Raw genomic sequence first — 18,069 nt, 5'->3', positions numbered from 1 at the left:
AGAGTCGCTTCTGCCTTGGTGCCAATGATGGTCGTATGCGTGTTTGGCGCCGTGCAGGTGAGCACCACAATCAGGACTGCATACGACCGAGGCACACAGGGCCAACACCCGGCATCATGGTGTGGGGAGCGATCTCCTACACTGGCCGTACACCTCTGGTGATCGTCGAGGGGACACTGAATAGTGCACGGTACATCCAAACCATCATCGAACCCATCGTTCTACCATTCCTAGACCGGCAAGGGAACTTGCTGCTCCAACAGGACAATGCACGTCCGCATGTATACCGTGCCACCCAACGTGCTCTAGAAGGTGTGAGTCAACTACCCTGGCCAGCAAGATCTCCGGATGTTGTCCCCCATTGAGCATGTTTGGGACTGGATGAAGCGTCGTCTCACGCGGTCTGCACGTCCAGCACGAACGCTGGTCCAACTGAGGCGCCAGGTGGAAATGGCATGGCAAGCCGTTCCACAGGACTACATCCAGCATGTCTACGATCGTCTCCATGGGAGAATAGCAGCCTGCATTGCTGCGGAAGGTGGATATACACTGTACTAGTGCCGACATTGTGCATGCTCTGTTGCCTGTGTCTATGTGCCTGTGGTTCTGTCAGTGTGATCATGTGATGTATCTGACCCCAGGAATGTGTCAATAAAGTTTCCCCTTCCTGGGACAATGAATTCACGGTGTTCTTATTTCAATTTCCAGGAGTGTATATATATATATATATATATATATATATATATATATATATATATATATATATATATATATGATATCCAGTCTTACAAATTTACTGTCTCTGATGGACACACGTCCAGATCATCCGCTCTCAAAACCCCGCCATCTCTCTCCCCACATCCACCACTGCTGGCGGCTCACCTCCAACTGCGCAACGCTACGCGTTGTTCACATCCAACTGCCCAACACTACAATAGCAAATATTCCAACAATGCCAACCAGCTACCCACTGCACACAGCACAGCCAGTGATTTTCATACAGAGCACTACGTGGCGATACCAACATAAAAACCTTAACAGCCTACTTACAACAGCTGTCGGAATGGAAACGGCATTGGGAGTGGTGTATCAATTGTAGAGGAGAGTATTTCAAAGGAGACCACGCACATTAAGCAAAAGGTAAGCGTAGAAATGTTTTGTGAACGAATTTTGTTGAACAGACCCCGTATGGATCAAGTGGAACGTCGCATCGAACCTTAGCGAAATGGTGCCAACAATTTGACCAAAGCTGCACAGACGTTGGTGACGGAGTAAGGCCACAGACGATAGTGTCCAGGCAGGCGGGGAACTGATTTCCAGTAATCGCAGATTTTCCAACTATGAGGACGTTCACACAGCGGTACACAAATGGCTGCATGTCCAAGGAACGAATTTATTTCGTCGAAGAACTGAACGACTGGTAGAACGTTCCCATCGCTTTATACCGAGAATTGGCGGTTGTGTTGAAAAACAGTGTTATCTATCTGTGTCACTATGAAGTGCAGAGCGTAGTCTTCAATGAGAGTTATTTGGCCTGCAAAGTAACGTCTCATTTACTTTTTGAACTACATTCGTAAGAGCGCGAACAAACCAAAATAAATTATGTGGCAACAAGAAGGAAAAACACAATCTTTGTTGTATGTGTATTTTACAAAGCATTCCCTTTGGCAGCAATTGAAACGAGTTATAACGGTATTCGTTATCTGAGAAAGAGCGATGCATTATATCAGTAGTAAGATACATCTTAGAACCTAGATTAAGGAAAAGCAAGCCTACGTTTCTAGTATTTGTAGACTTACAGAAAGCTTTTGACAATGTTGACTGCAAAACTCTCTTTCAAATTCTGAAAGTGGCAGGGGTAGAATACAGGGAGCGAAAGGCTACTTACAGTTTGTACAGAAACCAGATGGCAGTTATAAGAGTCGAGGGGCACTAAAGGGAAGCAGTGGTTGGGAAGGGTGTGAGACAGGGTTGTAGCCTCTCCCAGATGTTGTTCAATCTGTATATTAAGCAAGCAGTAAAGGAAACAAAAGAAAAATTCGGAGTAGCTATTAAATCCATGGAAAAGAAATAAAAACTTTGAGGTTCACCGATGACATTGTAATTCTGCCAGAGACAGCAAAAGACTTGGAAGAGCAGTTGAATGGAATGGATAATGTCTTGAACGGAGAATATAAGATGAAAATCAACAAAAGTAATGTCTTGAACGGAGAATATAAGATGAAAATCAACAAAAGTAAAACGAGGATAATGGAATGTAGTCGAATTAAGTCGGGTGATGCTGAGGGAATTAGATTAGGAAATGAGACACTTAAAGTGTATGGAAGTGAAAGGTGGACGATAAATAGTTCAGACACAAGAAGAGAATAGAAGCTTTCGAAATGTGGTGCTAGAAGAATGCTGAAGATTAGGTGGGAAGATTACATAACTAATGAGGAGGTATTGAATAGGATTGCGGAGAAGAGAAGTTTGTGGCACAACTTGACAAGAAAAAGGGATCGGTTGGCAGGACATGTTCTGAGGCATCAAGGGATCACCAATTTAGTATTGGAGGGCAGCGTGGAGGATAAAAATCGTAGAGGGAGACCAAGAGATGAATACACTAAGCAGATTCAGAAGGATGTAGGTTGCAGTAGGTACTGGGAGATGAAAGATTTTTCGGTTGGTTGGTTCTTTGGGGAAGGAGACCAGACAGCGAGGTCATCAGTCTCATCGGATTAGGGAAGGACTGGGAAGGATCCATCCCGGCATTTGCCTAGAGCGATTTAGGGAAATCACGGAAAACCTAAATCAGGATGGCCGGACGCGGGATTGAACCGTCGTCCTCCCGGATGCGAGTCCAGTGTCTAACCACTGCGCCACCTCGCTTGGTGAGATGAAGGGGCTTGCACAGGATAGAGTAGCATAGAGAGCTGCATCAAACCAGTCTCAGTACTGAAGACCACAGCAACAACAACAACTGTGTTCTTAATTGCCGCATCTAATGAGAGAAGATATACACTGAGATTTTCAATATGGTAGCAAGAAAGGCAATCACACATCGCGTCACAGCTGGCTCTTACCTTGGAACAGTTGTCAGTGCAGATGATCTGGCCAGGTTCACTGCAACCAGCATCTCGGATTTGCCGCAGACGTTCTTTCAGGGAAGAGGCCTCCGTCAGTACTGCCTACAACATACAACACAAATGTTGTCGTGGAATCGAAGGACTTCGAGACATTTCAGTATCAAACTTTTAAGGATCATACCTGCATCATCTGGCACCGAATACAAGTACAGGGTGATTCAAAAAGAATACCACAACTTTAGAAATTTAAAACTCTGCAACGACAAAAGACAGAGCTAAGCACTTTCTGTCGGGGAATTAAGGGAGCTATAAAGTTTCATTTAGTTGTACATTTGTTCGCTTGAGGCGCTGTTGACTAGGCGTCAGCGTCAGTTGATGCTAAGATGGCGACCGCTCAACAGAAAACTTTTTGTGTTATTGAGTACGGCAGAAGTGAATCGACGACAATTGTTCAGCGTGTATTTCGAACGAAGTATGGTGTTAAACCTCCTGATAGGTGGTGTACTAAACGTTGGTATAAACAGTTTACAGAGAACGTCAACTACCCGAGGCGATGGATCGGCCGCCAGGCAGCCCGTGACAGAGCACTTCATCACTGGCCTCCAAGAAGCCCTGATCTTATCCCCCTGCGATTTTTTCTTATGGGGGTATGTTATGGATATGGTGTTTCGGCAACCTCTCCCAGACACCATTGATGATCTGAAACGAGAAATAACAGCAGCTATCCAAACTGTTACGCCTGATATGCTACAGAGAGTGTGGAACGAGTTGGAGTATCGGGTTGATATTGCTCGAGTATCTGGAGGGAGCCATATTGAACATCTCTGAACTTGTTTTTGAGTGAAAAAAACCTTTTTAAATACTCTTTGTAATGATGTATAACAGAAGGTTATATTATGTTTCTTTTATTAAATACACATTTTTAAAGTTGTGGTATGATTTTTGAATCACCCTGTATTTTGCAGAGCGCATGAATCAGAAAATAAATGGATTTAGCGATTTTCTCTTATGAAGGTGCACTGAATAGCAGCAGACGCAAGAAGAAAAATGTACTAGGCAAGAGCTTTGATAAATGCAGCTGAGTTCAACGTTCATGTTCCTCAGTGAACCGCAGTCAGTATCTACATCTACATCTACACCTACATGGATACGCTGCAAATCACTCTTAAATGCCTTGGAGAGAGTTCATCGAACTACCTTTACAATAATTCTGTATTATTCCACTCTCGAACAGTGCACGCAAAAAAACGAACACTTGTATCTTTCCGTGTGAGCTCTGATTTCCCTTGTTTCATTATGATGATAGTTTCTCCCTATGTAGGTCGGCGTCAACAAAATATTTTCGACACTTGTTGACTGAAATTTCATGAGAACATTCCAGCGCAACGAGAAATGCCCAAATCCAAATCCTGTGTCATGTCCGTGACGCTCTCCCCCCCACTTCTCGATCATACAAAACGTGCTGCCCTTCTTTGAACTTACGCCGTTAATCCTATCTGGTAAGCATCTGAGGCCGCGCAGCAGTACTCAGAAAGATGACGGATAAGGGTAGTGCAGGCAGTCTCTTTAGTAGGTCTGTTGCATCTTCTGTTTTACCAATAAATCGCAGTCTTTGGTTCACTTCCACACAACATTTTTTATGTATTCTTTCCGTTTACGTTGTTCGCAATTGTAATTCTGGGGTATTTCAAAAATGGTTCAAATGGCGCTAAGCACTATGAGACTTAACATCTGAGGTCATCAGTCCTCTAGCCTTAGAACTACTTAAACCTAACTAACCCAAGGACATCACACACATCCATGCCAGAGGCAGGATTCGAACCTGCGACCGTAGCAGCCGCGCTGCACCGGACTAAGGTGTTTATTTGAATTTACGGTTTGATTGATTTATTATGTAACCGAAGTTTATCGGATTATTTTAGCACTCATGTGGATGATCTCACACTTTTCATTATTTAGGGTCAACTGCCAATTCTGATCAGACTGATATCTTATCTTAATCGTTTCGCAATTCGTTCTAATCTTCTAATGACTTTAGTATACGATAAACGACAACATCTTCTGGAAACAAGATAAGACGGCCGCTCGGATTGTCTTCTAAGTCGTTTATATAGGTAAGGAGCAGCAGAGGACCTATACTGCTAGCTTGTGGAACGCCAGAAATCACTTCTGTTTTACCCGGCGTCTTCCCGCCAATTACTACTAACTGTGACCTCTCTGACAGGAAATCACGAATCCAGTCGCATAACAGAGACGATATTGCATAAGCACTCAATCTGACTACAAGTCGCTTGTGAGATACAGTGTCCAAAGCCTTATGGAAATCTAGAAATACGGAATCAATTTGGAATCCGATGACAATAGCGTCCAACACTTCGTGTGAATAAAGAGCTGGTTGCGTTTTACAAGAACGATGTTTTCCGAATCCGTATTAACTGTTTGTTAACAGACTGTTGTTTTCGAGGTAGTTCATAATGTTCGAACGTATGTTTCAAAATCCTGATGCATATTGACGTTAATGATATTGGCCTGTAATTTGGTGTATTACTCCTATTGCCTTTCGTATCAGAAGTAATTCTGTAAACAGTTACTGTGGCTTGCTCCAGTTTTGTAACTCAGCAAGCCGCTACTCTTCCTTGAGTTGTCCGATACATTCTGAAGTTTGAAAAATTTACAGCTCACATCATACTCTCAGTTCTACTCAGTAAAATAGTGTGACTGTGTAGTTGAATGGAGTGTGAATTGGGCAGACAGTACCTGAAAATTTAAATAAATATGCATGTTGTACATCTCTTTAAATTTTACACTTTTTAACCGTATTCATTTCGAACATTCTCAGAAGGGGTTTTGATAACTACGATGTTTATCTTCCTAATTTTCCACAGGCACATTCAAAAAGGAATTCTGTAGAATATCCCTGCTAAGAGTATTGATTGCATTTATTAGGACCAACAAATAAAATGTGTTACTCAATTTTCACAAAACGTCTCCCACAGCATATGATGTCGTCAGTGTTCTAGTCCAACCAAGAATGTGTGGACAGCATGTTTCATAGGAAGGTCCGCAAAGTCTCGGAAATATCATTGCGGTGTCACACTTGAAGACGGAAGGCAGTTTGCCGGCCGCTGTTGGATCGGCGTCACACTGTGGCTTCGTGAGACGCACTACGTAAGTTGGAATCCCGTCTGTAGCTGTGGGCTTTAATAGTGTAGATACTCTATATGCATCATAATGTTCGGTGAAATGGTTAGTTTCTAATTTAATGTGACGTGCATCTTCTGAAACCGGAGTGTACTTAAAATGTGTGACTGAAACGTCGAAACGGAACCACAAGCCGTGCGAATAAGGTGTTAAAGGCCATGTTTCTTTAAGCGAGGAATACAGCCTCAACTTGGCTCGGCGCACTCGTTATAAACAACATGGCATTCACGGTAGACTGAATTGTGCCTTAGCGGAGCCATCGGAGAGACAGCAGCTAAGGAATTTTTATATTATTGGATCACAATTCCTTCACTCTGGTGACTTCTAAAGACATCCGGCCTACGAAACAGAGAGGGCTGCGCAACTAGTAACAGCAGCTGCATATGAAAAGGGATTGATAGCCTCGTTTTATAAGGGACGACAAGGATTGAATGTTCCACCCCTCACGCTCTCCAATGGCACCTGAATCATCTGCTGGAATAGTAGAACAAATGTGGACTCCACTTTAATCCACAGAAAACCCAAGTCAGCATTCAATGTTTCCATTACCCTTATTTCACATGTCCATTTTCAGCCAACCCATTCCTCTTACTAACGCGGCTAAGTACTTAAGACTAAGGAATCTAAACTGAAATACACACCTTCGAAGTATCCAGGAGCGAGAACGAAACCGACTAAAACCACTAACAGTCGGACCTAAAATTATCTTCACCTAAAAATTCCTCATTGTATCATCTTCATTAAGAGAGAGAGAGAGAGAGAGAGAGAGAGAGAGAGAGACCACGACGGAATTACACGAATGGGACGGAAATCGATAGATGTGAAATACATGTACAGGCAGACAAATGATTACAATTTCTGAAAAATAGTGGACGATGTGTTCAACAGAAATAAGTTAACAAATGTCCGCCCCGGTAGCTGAGTGGTCAGCGCGACAGAATGTCAATCCTAAGGGCCCGGGTTCGTTTCCCGGCTGGGTCGGAGATTTTCTCGGCTCAGGGACTGGGTGTTGTATTGTCCTAATCATCATCATTTCATCCCCATCGACGCGCAAGTCGCCGAAGTGGCGTCAAATCGAAAGACTTGTACCCGGCGAACGGTCTACCCAAAGGGAGGCCCTAATCACACGACATTTTTTTAATTTTAGTTCACAAATTAAGCATGTGAATAACACGTTGGACCTCTGGACCTTACGCAAGCAGTTATTCGACTTGGCATTGCTTGACAGAGTTGTTGCATGTCCTCCTGAGGGATACCGTGCTAGATTCTGTACAACCGGCGTGTTAGATTATCAGACTCTCGAGTTGGTTGGTGCGCCCTGTCCGTAATGCTATAAAAGTTCTCATCTGGGAAGTTGGAGAGAGTTCCCGCGACTTTGCTGGCACAAGGTAGGGTTTGCCAAGCACGAAAACAATGAGTAGAAACTCTCGTTGTGTGCAGGAATTATCTTGCTGAAATGCAAGCGTAGGATGGTTTGCCATGAAGGGCAACAAAACGGGGCGTAGAATATCGCCAGAGCACCGCTATGCTGTAAGCGTGCCTTCAGATGACAACAAAAGGGGTCCTACGATGAAAAGAACTGGCACCCCAGACTATAAGTCCTGGTTGTCGGGCCGGATGGCGGCTGACAGACACGTCTTGGCTGATCATCAAGGCTCAAATTTTAGTGCAGCCATGAGATTCCAGGTATCTCGAGACTCTCTCGATAGCAGTGGGATATCAACTTGGTTGTCGGTCGCCATAGAGCTCAACAAACAGAAGTGATGTTCTGGGACGCCATTTCTTTTCGGGTCAGAACTCCTTTCCGCATCACCCTTACAGCACAATGGCACGTCTTGTTCTGTTGCCTTTCGTGGCAAGCCATCCTGGGTTTGCAGTGCAGCAAGATAATGAACACCCACACGGCGAGGGTTTTACGGCTTGGCTTCCTTGTTGTCAAACTCTGCCGATCAATGACAAGGGCAATAAATTCTTGCATAAGAACTTTTAACATTGCAGCGCGTCAGCAATCGTGAATAATTTAATTATTATAAAGATTCCGCCTCGATTGCAAATATAAACTGGATGTTGACCTAGGTTTCGGTGCGGATAATCACGCGTTTTCGGCGTTCTGTTTTAATGTTAGACCATGCCTCTTTAGGCAGTTTATAGTTTTAGTGAGTTCCGAAGAAGGCTTGGTTATCCGCTCCGAAACCTAGGTCAACATCCGGTTTCTATTTGAAATCGAGGCGGATTCTTCATAATCATTGTTGCATAAGGGCCAGAGGTGGACTAACGCGTTGCTAACTTGCTCGCCATCCGGTGTGGCCGAGCGGTTCTAGGCACTTCAGTCTGGAACTGGGCGACCGCTGCGGTCGCAGGTTCGAATCCTGCCTCGCGCATGGATGTGTGTCATGTCCTTAGCTTATTTAGGTTTAAGTAGTTCTAAGTTCTAGGGGACTGATGACCTCAAATGTTAAGTCCCATTGTGCTCAGAGCCATTTGAACCATTTTTGAACTAACTTGCTCAAATTGTGAAGTTGTTATCATTTGTTTGTCTGTACATGTAAATATCTGCCAATTCCTGCCCATTCGGGTAATTCCTTCGTGGTGCGCCTTTTTTTATTTTTTGTTTTATTTTTAATAAAGCGTTTCCCCACATATGACGTTCGACAGGGGCTTATACTGTAATTTCAATGATGAAGAAAATAAAACGTATAAAATGTTTTAATACGGTCATAGTCATTTGTTTACATCTATCCGCGCAGGCAGCCGTGCATGTAAAAACGCCAATTTCGGAACGGGGAGGTACCTGGCTAGTACCCAAGTCTCGCCATGCTTCACAATTCGCAGCCATTTAGGAAAAAGTTCGCACTCTTTTACTTGGGTACCATAAACGCAGACAGCTGGGGGGGGGGGGGGGGGGGGGGAGGGGGGAGAGTTAGAGAGAGAGAGAGAGAGAGAGAGAGAGAGAGAAATGATGATGGTTGTCGACATTGTTGTTGTATTACTGTACGTTGTTAATGATCACAGCGATAATAATAATAGTAATAATAATAACAATAATAAGAATATTCACGCATCTGAAACAACACAAATAGGTGGGCAAACAAAAATCAAAGAAATAGAGAAACAAGAAAGGAAAATTCTCAGGAAAATTTTTGGCCCGATACAAGAGCAAGGAATCTGGAAGAAGAGACCAACATCAGAATTATATAAATACACAGACAAGATTACGGATACAATAAGGAAAAGAAGAATGCAGTTCTACGGATATATCCACAGGATGACTGAAAACAGAATTTCAAAGCGAATTCTTAAAGTCATCAACTCAGGCAGGGGAAAAACAAAATGGATAACAGAAATTGAAGAGATAAGCACACATAACAGTAAACGATGCAGAAAATAGAACTGAATTCAGGAACATCATCGAAAAACATAAATTTGACACCACAACACACAAGAGACCAGGGTGCAAATGGACAGTGGAGCGAAAGAATCAACACGGTGAACACATGAAGAAAATGTGGGCTCAGAAAAAACATAAACAGTCATCATAAAGGAATTCAAGTTCAAACGCTCTCTTAAATGGGAATAATCGGAAAAAATGGTTCAAATGGCTCTGAGCACTATGGGACTTAACATCTGTGGTCATCAGTCCCCTAGAACTTAGAACTACTTAAACCTAACTAACCTAAGGACAACACACAACACCCAGCCATCACGAGGCAGAGAAAATCCCTGACCCCGCCGGGAATCGAACCCGGGAAGCCGGGCGCGGGAAGCGAGAACGTTACCGCACGACCACGAGATGCGGGCAATAATCGAAAATAATAATAATAATAACAATATTACACAAAACTGCACTAAAACTATTATTAATAGGTATATTAGGAACAACAGACATTTCGACTGTGGTATCGATAGTTACGATGCCACGGAGTAGGTACAAGTTCTCAGGTTGGCAGCACGACACCGACACCGGCGTCACCGCCCTCTAGCCGGCGCTGGGTAGCTCTACGAGCGCCGCTCCGGATTCAGCCCATGTGGATCACGAGTAGGCGACCAAGCAACATTGTTTCTGTTTCATAACGGGCGAGCCACTAAAGATTGTGCCTGTGTTAGCTTTGATACATCCGGCTTCGCACCTACTTACTCATCTTTACCGAAAATTACGTATATGTCATTGACTAATATTCTCTAATAAATGTACTTTTAAGTTAAAAGCAGGACCGAGTTTTTTACCTCACCTGCTCCTACTCGATTCCTACATTCGGCGTACGCTTCAGTTTACAGGGGCAGACCCACTAAAAAGTCATTCTCAACAACCGTCTGTCGTCTGCCCATATCACTTTCTTTCCTTCTTACTCACTGCAATTTGGACACAAGTAGGTTACGTGTGTTTTGCATACATGATTATTACACTTTCCATACAACATGTTTGGGTCTTCTGTCATTGCTTGAAGTACAGTACTTATAGCGTGCACGTTTAGTAGAGTTTCTTGTTGTTACTGGTTTAGCTACACCTGCCACTCTTTCAGGGTCTTAGATGTTCCTGACCATTCAAAGAATCTTCTCTTCTTGGAAAATGCTTCCTTGACGCAATGTGCCCTGCAACCAGTAATTTTCAGAGTTCCTCCAAAATATTCTCCTTCTAGTCAATTTTCTTACATTCCAGTTAGTCAATCGAAGTCCACTAGACATATGCATTATAACCAGCAACAACCAGAATATTGTAGTAAACTATCATGGGCCATCTACTGCCTTTTCGTTTGCATGTCTATGTACCCGATAGCTGATCGAATGAGTCCACAGCCCCTTTTGGTTGAATTATAATCTACAATCATTTTTGGCTTCTTATCAGCCCTGTCACTTATTTCCCCACCATGGTGGAGAGTGCCCATTAGTACAAAATTCTTATTTCTCTTGGGAATATAATTGGCCAGCGTAGTGTCATTTGCGGAGTGAAATGAGGAGCTGTGTACCTCCTTGTTCGTCACATTTTGTGGAAGCTCTGCCTTATTTTTACGTATGGTTCCTAACATTCTCAGTTTCCATTTCAGGAGCAGCTGTCCCAAATTGTATACGTAAAAAAAATTGTCACCTGTTAACATTCTCACCTCGCAAATTAGAGGTGAGATCAGCAACTACTCACATTCCCTGATTTTCCTTCTGGCGCTGCTCCACTCTCCTTTCTTGTAAAAATTTGGGCTTTCAGTACATACGAAGATTTGCTGTCGCACAGAGTCCATATCTTGATCCCACATTTTGACGGTTAGCTTTGGATGTAGACTGCTTCAACGGAGAGCGGCCTCTAAATGCTACCAGCTGCTCGTCGACGGTCATATTTTCCCCTGGATTATACTGTTGAGGAAGGACTTCTAACCACTTCTCCCAGTCACTACGAATTGCGACGAGTTTATCAGTACGTCTTCTTTCCTCTCTTGTGGATTTCTTAGCAAATCGCAAGACGCGCGATATTTTACAGAATGTTTCTAGGGACATGGTTGCTCGAAATATGTTCCGCCCAGTATCATTATCCCACAAAATTTTTGTAATTTCCTCATGTGAGCGATGTACACCCGCAATGAACAAGAGTTCGAAGTACGCGTGAAAACGAGAATCGTCGTTGTTCGCCATTGTTTGCCATATATTCGCTGCCATCAATATTTCACATCTGTTATTTCATTCTGAAGTGCTGTAGAAATAATACTTAAAATGAATTTTTGACATGACTTATTCTGCTGCTTATAGCTGGTAACTCAGAAGGTACCCCTGATGACGTTCGAAGCAGGTAGGTGGCCATGTTGTGTTGCTGACTGCAACTGCCATTCTGTGTTCCCGTTTGTGGAGATGTCTGTACACTACTTTGAATAGGCTGTGGACTGTCTTCAATGTCATCAGAACACTCGCTTTCAGATGCATTACTGACATGGTCTTCGAACTCGGAATGTGATCCTTCGTCTGTTGAGCTATTTACTAATTCTTCACCGTGCTTTTGTTTACTTCTGGGACTTCGTAGGCATTCTTGGAGCGCCTATGAAGATCTGCGATGCTCAAGTTTTCCACCAAAAGAAACTCAGTGGCTGCATCGCACTTCCGTTACAGACGCCGTTTTGAATGCTACTTATAGCGCGGCCACCTGTCGGAACTTCATGAAACTACAGGGGCTGCAGCAGGAATATTCAACGACGTCCCACATCAAATTCCGCATTTTTCAATCAAAATTGCCCCGAGAAACAAAATATGTTGCATTACTTATTGAACGTCCCTCGTACTTTGCGTGCACAATCACAATACGCCAAGTTGAATCCATATGACTTCTTGTAACATATGGGAATTTTTTAAAGATCTATTTACGATTAAGGAAAGACTTTCGCACCGCCTTCGTCAGTTCAGTTTCATAAAACAAATACAGGGATGTTTACATTAATTTACATAAATATTTTAGGCACTGGGCTGATTTAATTGTTAACGAAAATCATCTTGTATTTAAAAAAATTATATTAATGCTTGATGTCATAACACATCTGCTTTGGCTGTGACCTAACTCAATTCGTTTGGTTTCGCAATTCACGGTCGCGTTTCTACTTTTGGCCTGACGCTTATTTCAATTTGTTAACAGCTCGCTTGAGGGGTTATATCTCTGTTGACACCTTGGTTTCATCTGTCTTCAAAAGATGAAGAAGAAGGCATCTGAATGAGATTAGAATAGCTATCGGTTAGCATCATATTCACAAGGAAATATCACCTACTCGACCTCGTATTTCTTGGAGAAAAAAAGTGTACATGCAAGTTATCAGCCCCAGAATCGACCCTGCGAAAATTTGGGCCATCGTTATGATATACCGGTATATAGTTACCACCTTCGGAAAGATCAGCTTTTAAAAACGCGCTCATCGTTGGTCTGTCACTCGTTCTGCCCCATTTACGGCCCGAGCAGAAAGTACTGTGCAGTCGAGTCGGTAACAGCTTTGCAATTATAATGTCAGTGAACTCGCAAGCGGTAGTTCTGGACTGGGTCTCCAGGAGCGGTACACTATGACGGCGAAATTGCAACGTTTGAACGTCAAAGTACAACAGCTCCTGAAAAGCGTAACTGGTAATCATCATTATAAGTGGCTATTCGACTAACTAAAGTACAGGGCAAACGAAAGCCTAAGGAGCTTATTTCTTGCTGTTACTCATAGCTTTCAACTGCACTGCAGAAACAATAGACAGCTTCACGGCGCAAGGCGTGCTAGATATAAAGCAAAATAGTAGACTGACGTTAACCGCTTACTTACTAGAGGATGCCGAAGACGATAATGAAGTTGTCCTTTCAGCACAGTCACATTTGTCGAACAGTGTCATTGGTACAACGAGACAGGACTGTGAAAAAGAGAAAGCAAGTGATGACGAAGCGCGTTTTCAAGATGTAATATCGTTCCATACCGCTTTGCCCCCAATCTGTGACAGAGGAGTACATGAAACGAGGTTTCGCCTTTTGGAAAGGACCGTCAGGAGGAACATTTGTAACACTTTCATGCCGATGTGCTCTTTGAACATTTATTATTGTATATATACTTGCTTTTATCTTTATGTAAATTTATATGAACACGATGTATGAATTAATTTGTATATTTTGCTGTATAATCAATTATGTATATTATGTAAATATCGTTGGAGTAGCGGCATCTCTGGACGCGGGAGGATGTTACGTCAGAGCGCGCGCTACACAGAGAGAGAACTCTGGTGTGAGACTTGGTGAAGTGTGGACACATGGATGGCGTGCACTGTACTGGAGGAGTGATTAGCGGCACGTGGCAAGTGGAAATATTGACTGCAGCAACATAAAGAACCTGCCACGCCAATATCATTGCCAAGTGCTCGCTAATTATCATGGGAAGCAGCCAGCAGCAGTATCGTCGTCAGCAACTTCGTCACGGCGATAGTGGACTGAAGTAAGATTGCTGCATCACAGCTAATTGTAAACTAGTTTTGTAGCGGCGTTACTCAGCTTTGTGGTGTTTTGCGAGTGAATAATTACCCGTGATTCTCCTAAAATCATTCACCAAGTAGGTTCCTGTCCTGTCCTATTGCTACAATAGAGTACCGTTTATGAAAATTTGAAAATTGCAGCGCCAGTTACTTTTGCTTATGAACTAAATAATCCAGTTAAAGATTTAAACTTAAAGCATTCATTAATTTCAGTCTCACTAACTTTAAATTTGAAGTTTAATCTGAGGCGATCTAATTGTTGCAAATAGTAAATCAACTAATCAAATTAAAATGATTCCTGGCACTATGAACAAAAGCACTACGTAATTAGAATTAATGAATGAGTGCAAATATCAGTGATTGGAATTTGTTGTTAGTAAAGTTCTGGTTCACATTTTGACTTGCAGTCGTGCTAAAGTATAATAATTTCCTTTTGATACAGTAATTATCAATTTCTACTTCTGTTCAGAAGTCAGTAGAGTTTCTTTTATTTTTTGCCGTATCCCAAAGTTCATATGAAATGTCAAATGGCTCTGAGCACTATGGTACTTAACTTCTGAGGTCATCAGTCCCCCAGAACTTAGAACTACTTAAACCTATCTAACCTAAGGATATCACACACATCCATGCCTGAGGCAGGATTCGAACCTGCGACCGTAGTAGTCGCGCGGTTCCTGACTGTAGCACCTAGAACCGCTAGGCCACTCTGGCCGACAACGCCATTGTCACTTACAGCAGTAAGTAACCTCTACATCTGGAGCAGATGGCTTGAAAACCAGGATACACATCAACAAAAGCTTTCCAAGATCAACACGTTATGTCAACATAAATTTAATAACGGAATGAAGAGCAAGATGATCCACGACTGTAATACACAGCATTAGGGCGTCCAAGCCGCAATGGATGTTGGTCTAAAGTTTAAAATGTCTGCTGCGTGGGTGCACGCTTTCAAGAAGAAATGTGTTACTGTGTCGTGGAAAAATAACAGTTAATAATCTGGGTAATGAGACAGCAACACTTTCTGCATGTGAAGTGTCGCTAACACTAGAGCTATTTAGGAAGCGATCAGTAGACAGAATGTGTGCAACATGGATCAAAGTGGCTTTAATTTAGAAATAACGTCCGGTCGATTTCTTGCCAAAAAAGGAAAGGAAGATATCGACATGGTCGAGCAGTCCATCAGTAATACGACGCACAGCTGCACAATAATGCTAGAGCTGTCTGAAGGACATTTGCAGTAGTATCTGTTTGTAGTTTTAAAAGAGCCAACTGGAACCTTTGGGCCGCGAATTAAAGTTTGTTTTAGTGCGGACGGTAATTTAGCCCTCATCTTCTGGAAAAGTCAACGAGGAACATTTACTATAGTGGCAATAGGTGTTTTCTGAAATCGTACAGATGACAGTAGAATTGTTTCAATCGTGGATTCATTTTCCGGCCACGAAGCATGTGAACGCATGAAAAGAACGGAGAAGACAGTGTAGTTTCTGTGTTGAAGATACCACCAGGTGGAACAAGATCACGTCAGCCGCTGTATCTATTAGGCTTTCGCGTTCGAGGGTTCTGTCGGCTGGGTTATCGTCTCGACACGACTTCTGGGCTTAGATACGATTTCGGCCAGCGTAACAACGTCCTTCTAATGCAGTCTCTTCTTTACAGGCAGTTACGTGCACTAGTATTTCGACCAATCTTTCAGAATATTTGGTGTCATAGCGGCTAAATCAGTGACCGGCCAGATGACTTTGAACATCTACTGAATACTGTATTGACGTTACTAACATGCTTTGTTCATTGTGTCAATGTGCGCGGTTATCAACATGTAGTTGGTGGCAGAGATCAGTTTGTTTAGAACATTTTCTGTGTTGCGATCCACAAATGCAATGTAACTGAATAAAACGAATGAGCGTGTTATTAAGTAACGTATCGAAATAGCTCTGAGCACTATGGGACTTAACTTCTGAGGTCATCAGTCCCCTAGAACTTAGAACTACTTAAACCTAACTAACCCAAGGACATCACACACATCCATGCCCGAGGCAAGATTCGAACCTGCGACCAGTAACGTATCGCTATTTAACTATTAACTTTGGTCTTCTACCTTATTTTATTTGGATTGTGAAACTGACACAATTAAAGTGAAGTATATTTGCCGGAGTTGCAGTGTTCTTTAATAGGAATGCATTGGCTTTCACTTCGCTCCCGGGCATTAAGTGTGTGCAGTGAGGCAGAGCTAGTGACAAACAAGCGACGCAAGTGCGCATCTATAGGCTGTACTTTCAGAAGGTCAGAGCTGTGATCTGTCGGAAAAATGGCCAAAATTTTCGCCCGGGATCCATTGGTGGGGTCGGTATATTTCACGTGTGCTTTTTGCTCCTGAAAATACGAGATCGAGTTGGTGGTGTTTCCTTGTTAGGGCGAGATAAAAGCTTCCGTGAACGGTGAGAACAGTTTGTTAATATAATGCATAAAAATGTCAGAGGTTAGTAAAAGGTCACTTACTGAAAAACTTTGTACTCGAGTACATTATTAATCTTAAAATATTCCCCTCTGCTTCCACAAACTACAGAAAGAGCGTCTTGCAGTGTATTATTGTATCTGCCTCTCAAGAATAAAGTCAGGTTGCTCTCTAAACAGACAGGCTAAGCAACAGCCAGCGACAATTTGAGAAGTGATATAGCGCATTCATTACGTTCGACGAGACCCATTTACTATAATGTGAAGACAAAAAAGGAACTAAAATATTTTGTTCTTAAAATTTTAAAGGGTTTAAAATAGTCATAGGCCGATTCTATTGATGGTGCTCTCTACTGGAGAATAGAATTCAGAGGAAACCAAGCAACAGCAGTGCATATAGCAATACTGAGCAGAATGTATAAGAAATGTGCCACAAATTAATCTCATAATGCTGCATCCAAATATTGCTTACCGAATATACGAGTAACGCCACTACAATATAATAAATCCGCTCCATGTTGCGCTACACACAGGATGCTGCTAACGGACAGCAATCTCTCCACAGCTGTTTGGTACAAAGCTTATCAACATATATCCCACAGTCTTATCTCTCAGCGAAGTCGTTTATCGCCTGGGAAGAACCGATACAAAGATGAGAACAAACACAGAATACATTTTTATTGCGCATGCATAAAGAGATTACACGAGAAACACTCCATGGCCCTCCCTCTCTCTCTCTCTCTCTCTCTCTCTCTCTCTCTCTCTCTCTCTCTCTCTCTCTCTTTTTTTTTCCTCCCTCCTTCCCTTTTATCCATTACCAAACTGCCGCTTCTTTGATGCGTCGGAATGTGTTCTATCAACGAGCCCCCATTTTCGTTATGTTGGGCCACAAATTTATTTCCGCGATTCTGTTCAGACCCTCCTCATCAGCCAGCCTGTCTAATGTTCAACACTTTCCCGTATCACAGTATTTCATGTGTGTTTATTCCCTGTCTGTACCGATTATCTTCGACATTTCGCTTTCGTACAGTGCTGTATTCCAGGCAAATGGTTTCAGAAAAGAGTGCGTAATAATTAAATTCATATTCCACGTTAACAAATTGTTCTTTATCTTAAACTCTTCTCCTATTACATTTTGTATCCTCCCTACTTCGGCCATCCCCACTTAAGCTGCTCCCGAAGTAGCAAAACTAATTTATGACTTTTAGTACTTCATTTCCTAATCTAATTTCCTCAGCATCGCTTGATTTAATTTGACTAAGTTTCATTAACCTTGTTTTACTTTTGTTGATGTTCATCTTATAATCGCATTTCAAAACATACACATTCCGCACAACGGCTCTTCGAAGTCTGTTGACGCGTCTGACGGAATTATACAAGCTGTCTGTCCCAA

The 18,069-nt window shown here is 42.6% G+C and overlaps 1 protein-coding gene across 1 annotated transcript in view; it reads right to left on the bottom strand.

Moving 5' to 3' along the window:
• The window catches only part of LOC126365919 (uncharacterized), a 54,957-nt gene extending 37,714 nt beyond the window's left edge, over positions 1-17,243 (bottom strand). Inside the window, exons 1-2 of the mRNA XM_050008666.1 lie at positions 17,149-17,243; positions 3,063-3,167 (exon numbers count right to left, since the gene is read on the bottom strand). Of these exons, the coding sequence (XP_049864623.1) occupies positions 3,063-3,167; positions 17,149-17,193 (150 nt within the window). The 5' untranslated portion in view covers positions 17,194-17,243. The remainder of the gene's footprint in view (positions 1-3,062; positions 3,168-17,148) is intronic.
• Positions 17,244-18,069: the final 826 nt, after the last annotated feature.

The sequence above is a fragment of the Schistocerca gregaria genome, chromosome 4 (assembly GCF_023897955.1).
Source record: "Schistocerca gregaria isolate iqSchGreg1 chromosome 4, iqSchGreg1.2, whole genome shotgun sequence".
NCBI lineage: Eukaryota > Metazoa > Arthropoda > Insecta > Orthoptera > Acrididae > Schistocerca > Schistocerca gregaria.
The sequence above is the reverse complement of the archived record's forward strand: the minus strand, read 5'-3'. Positions and strand labels throughout refer to the sequence as shown.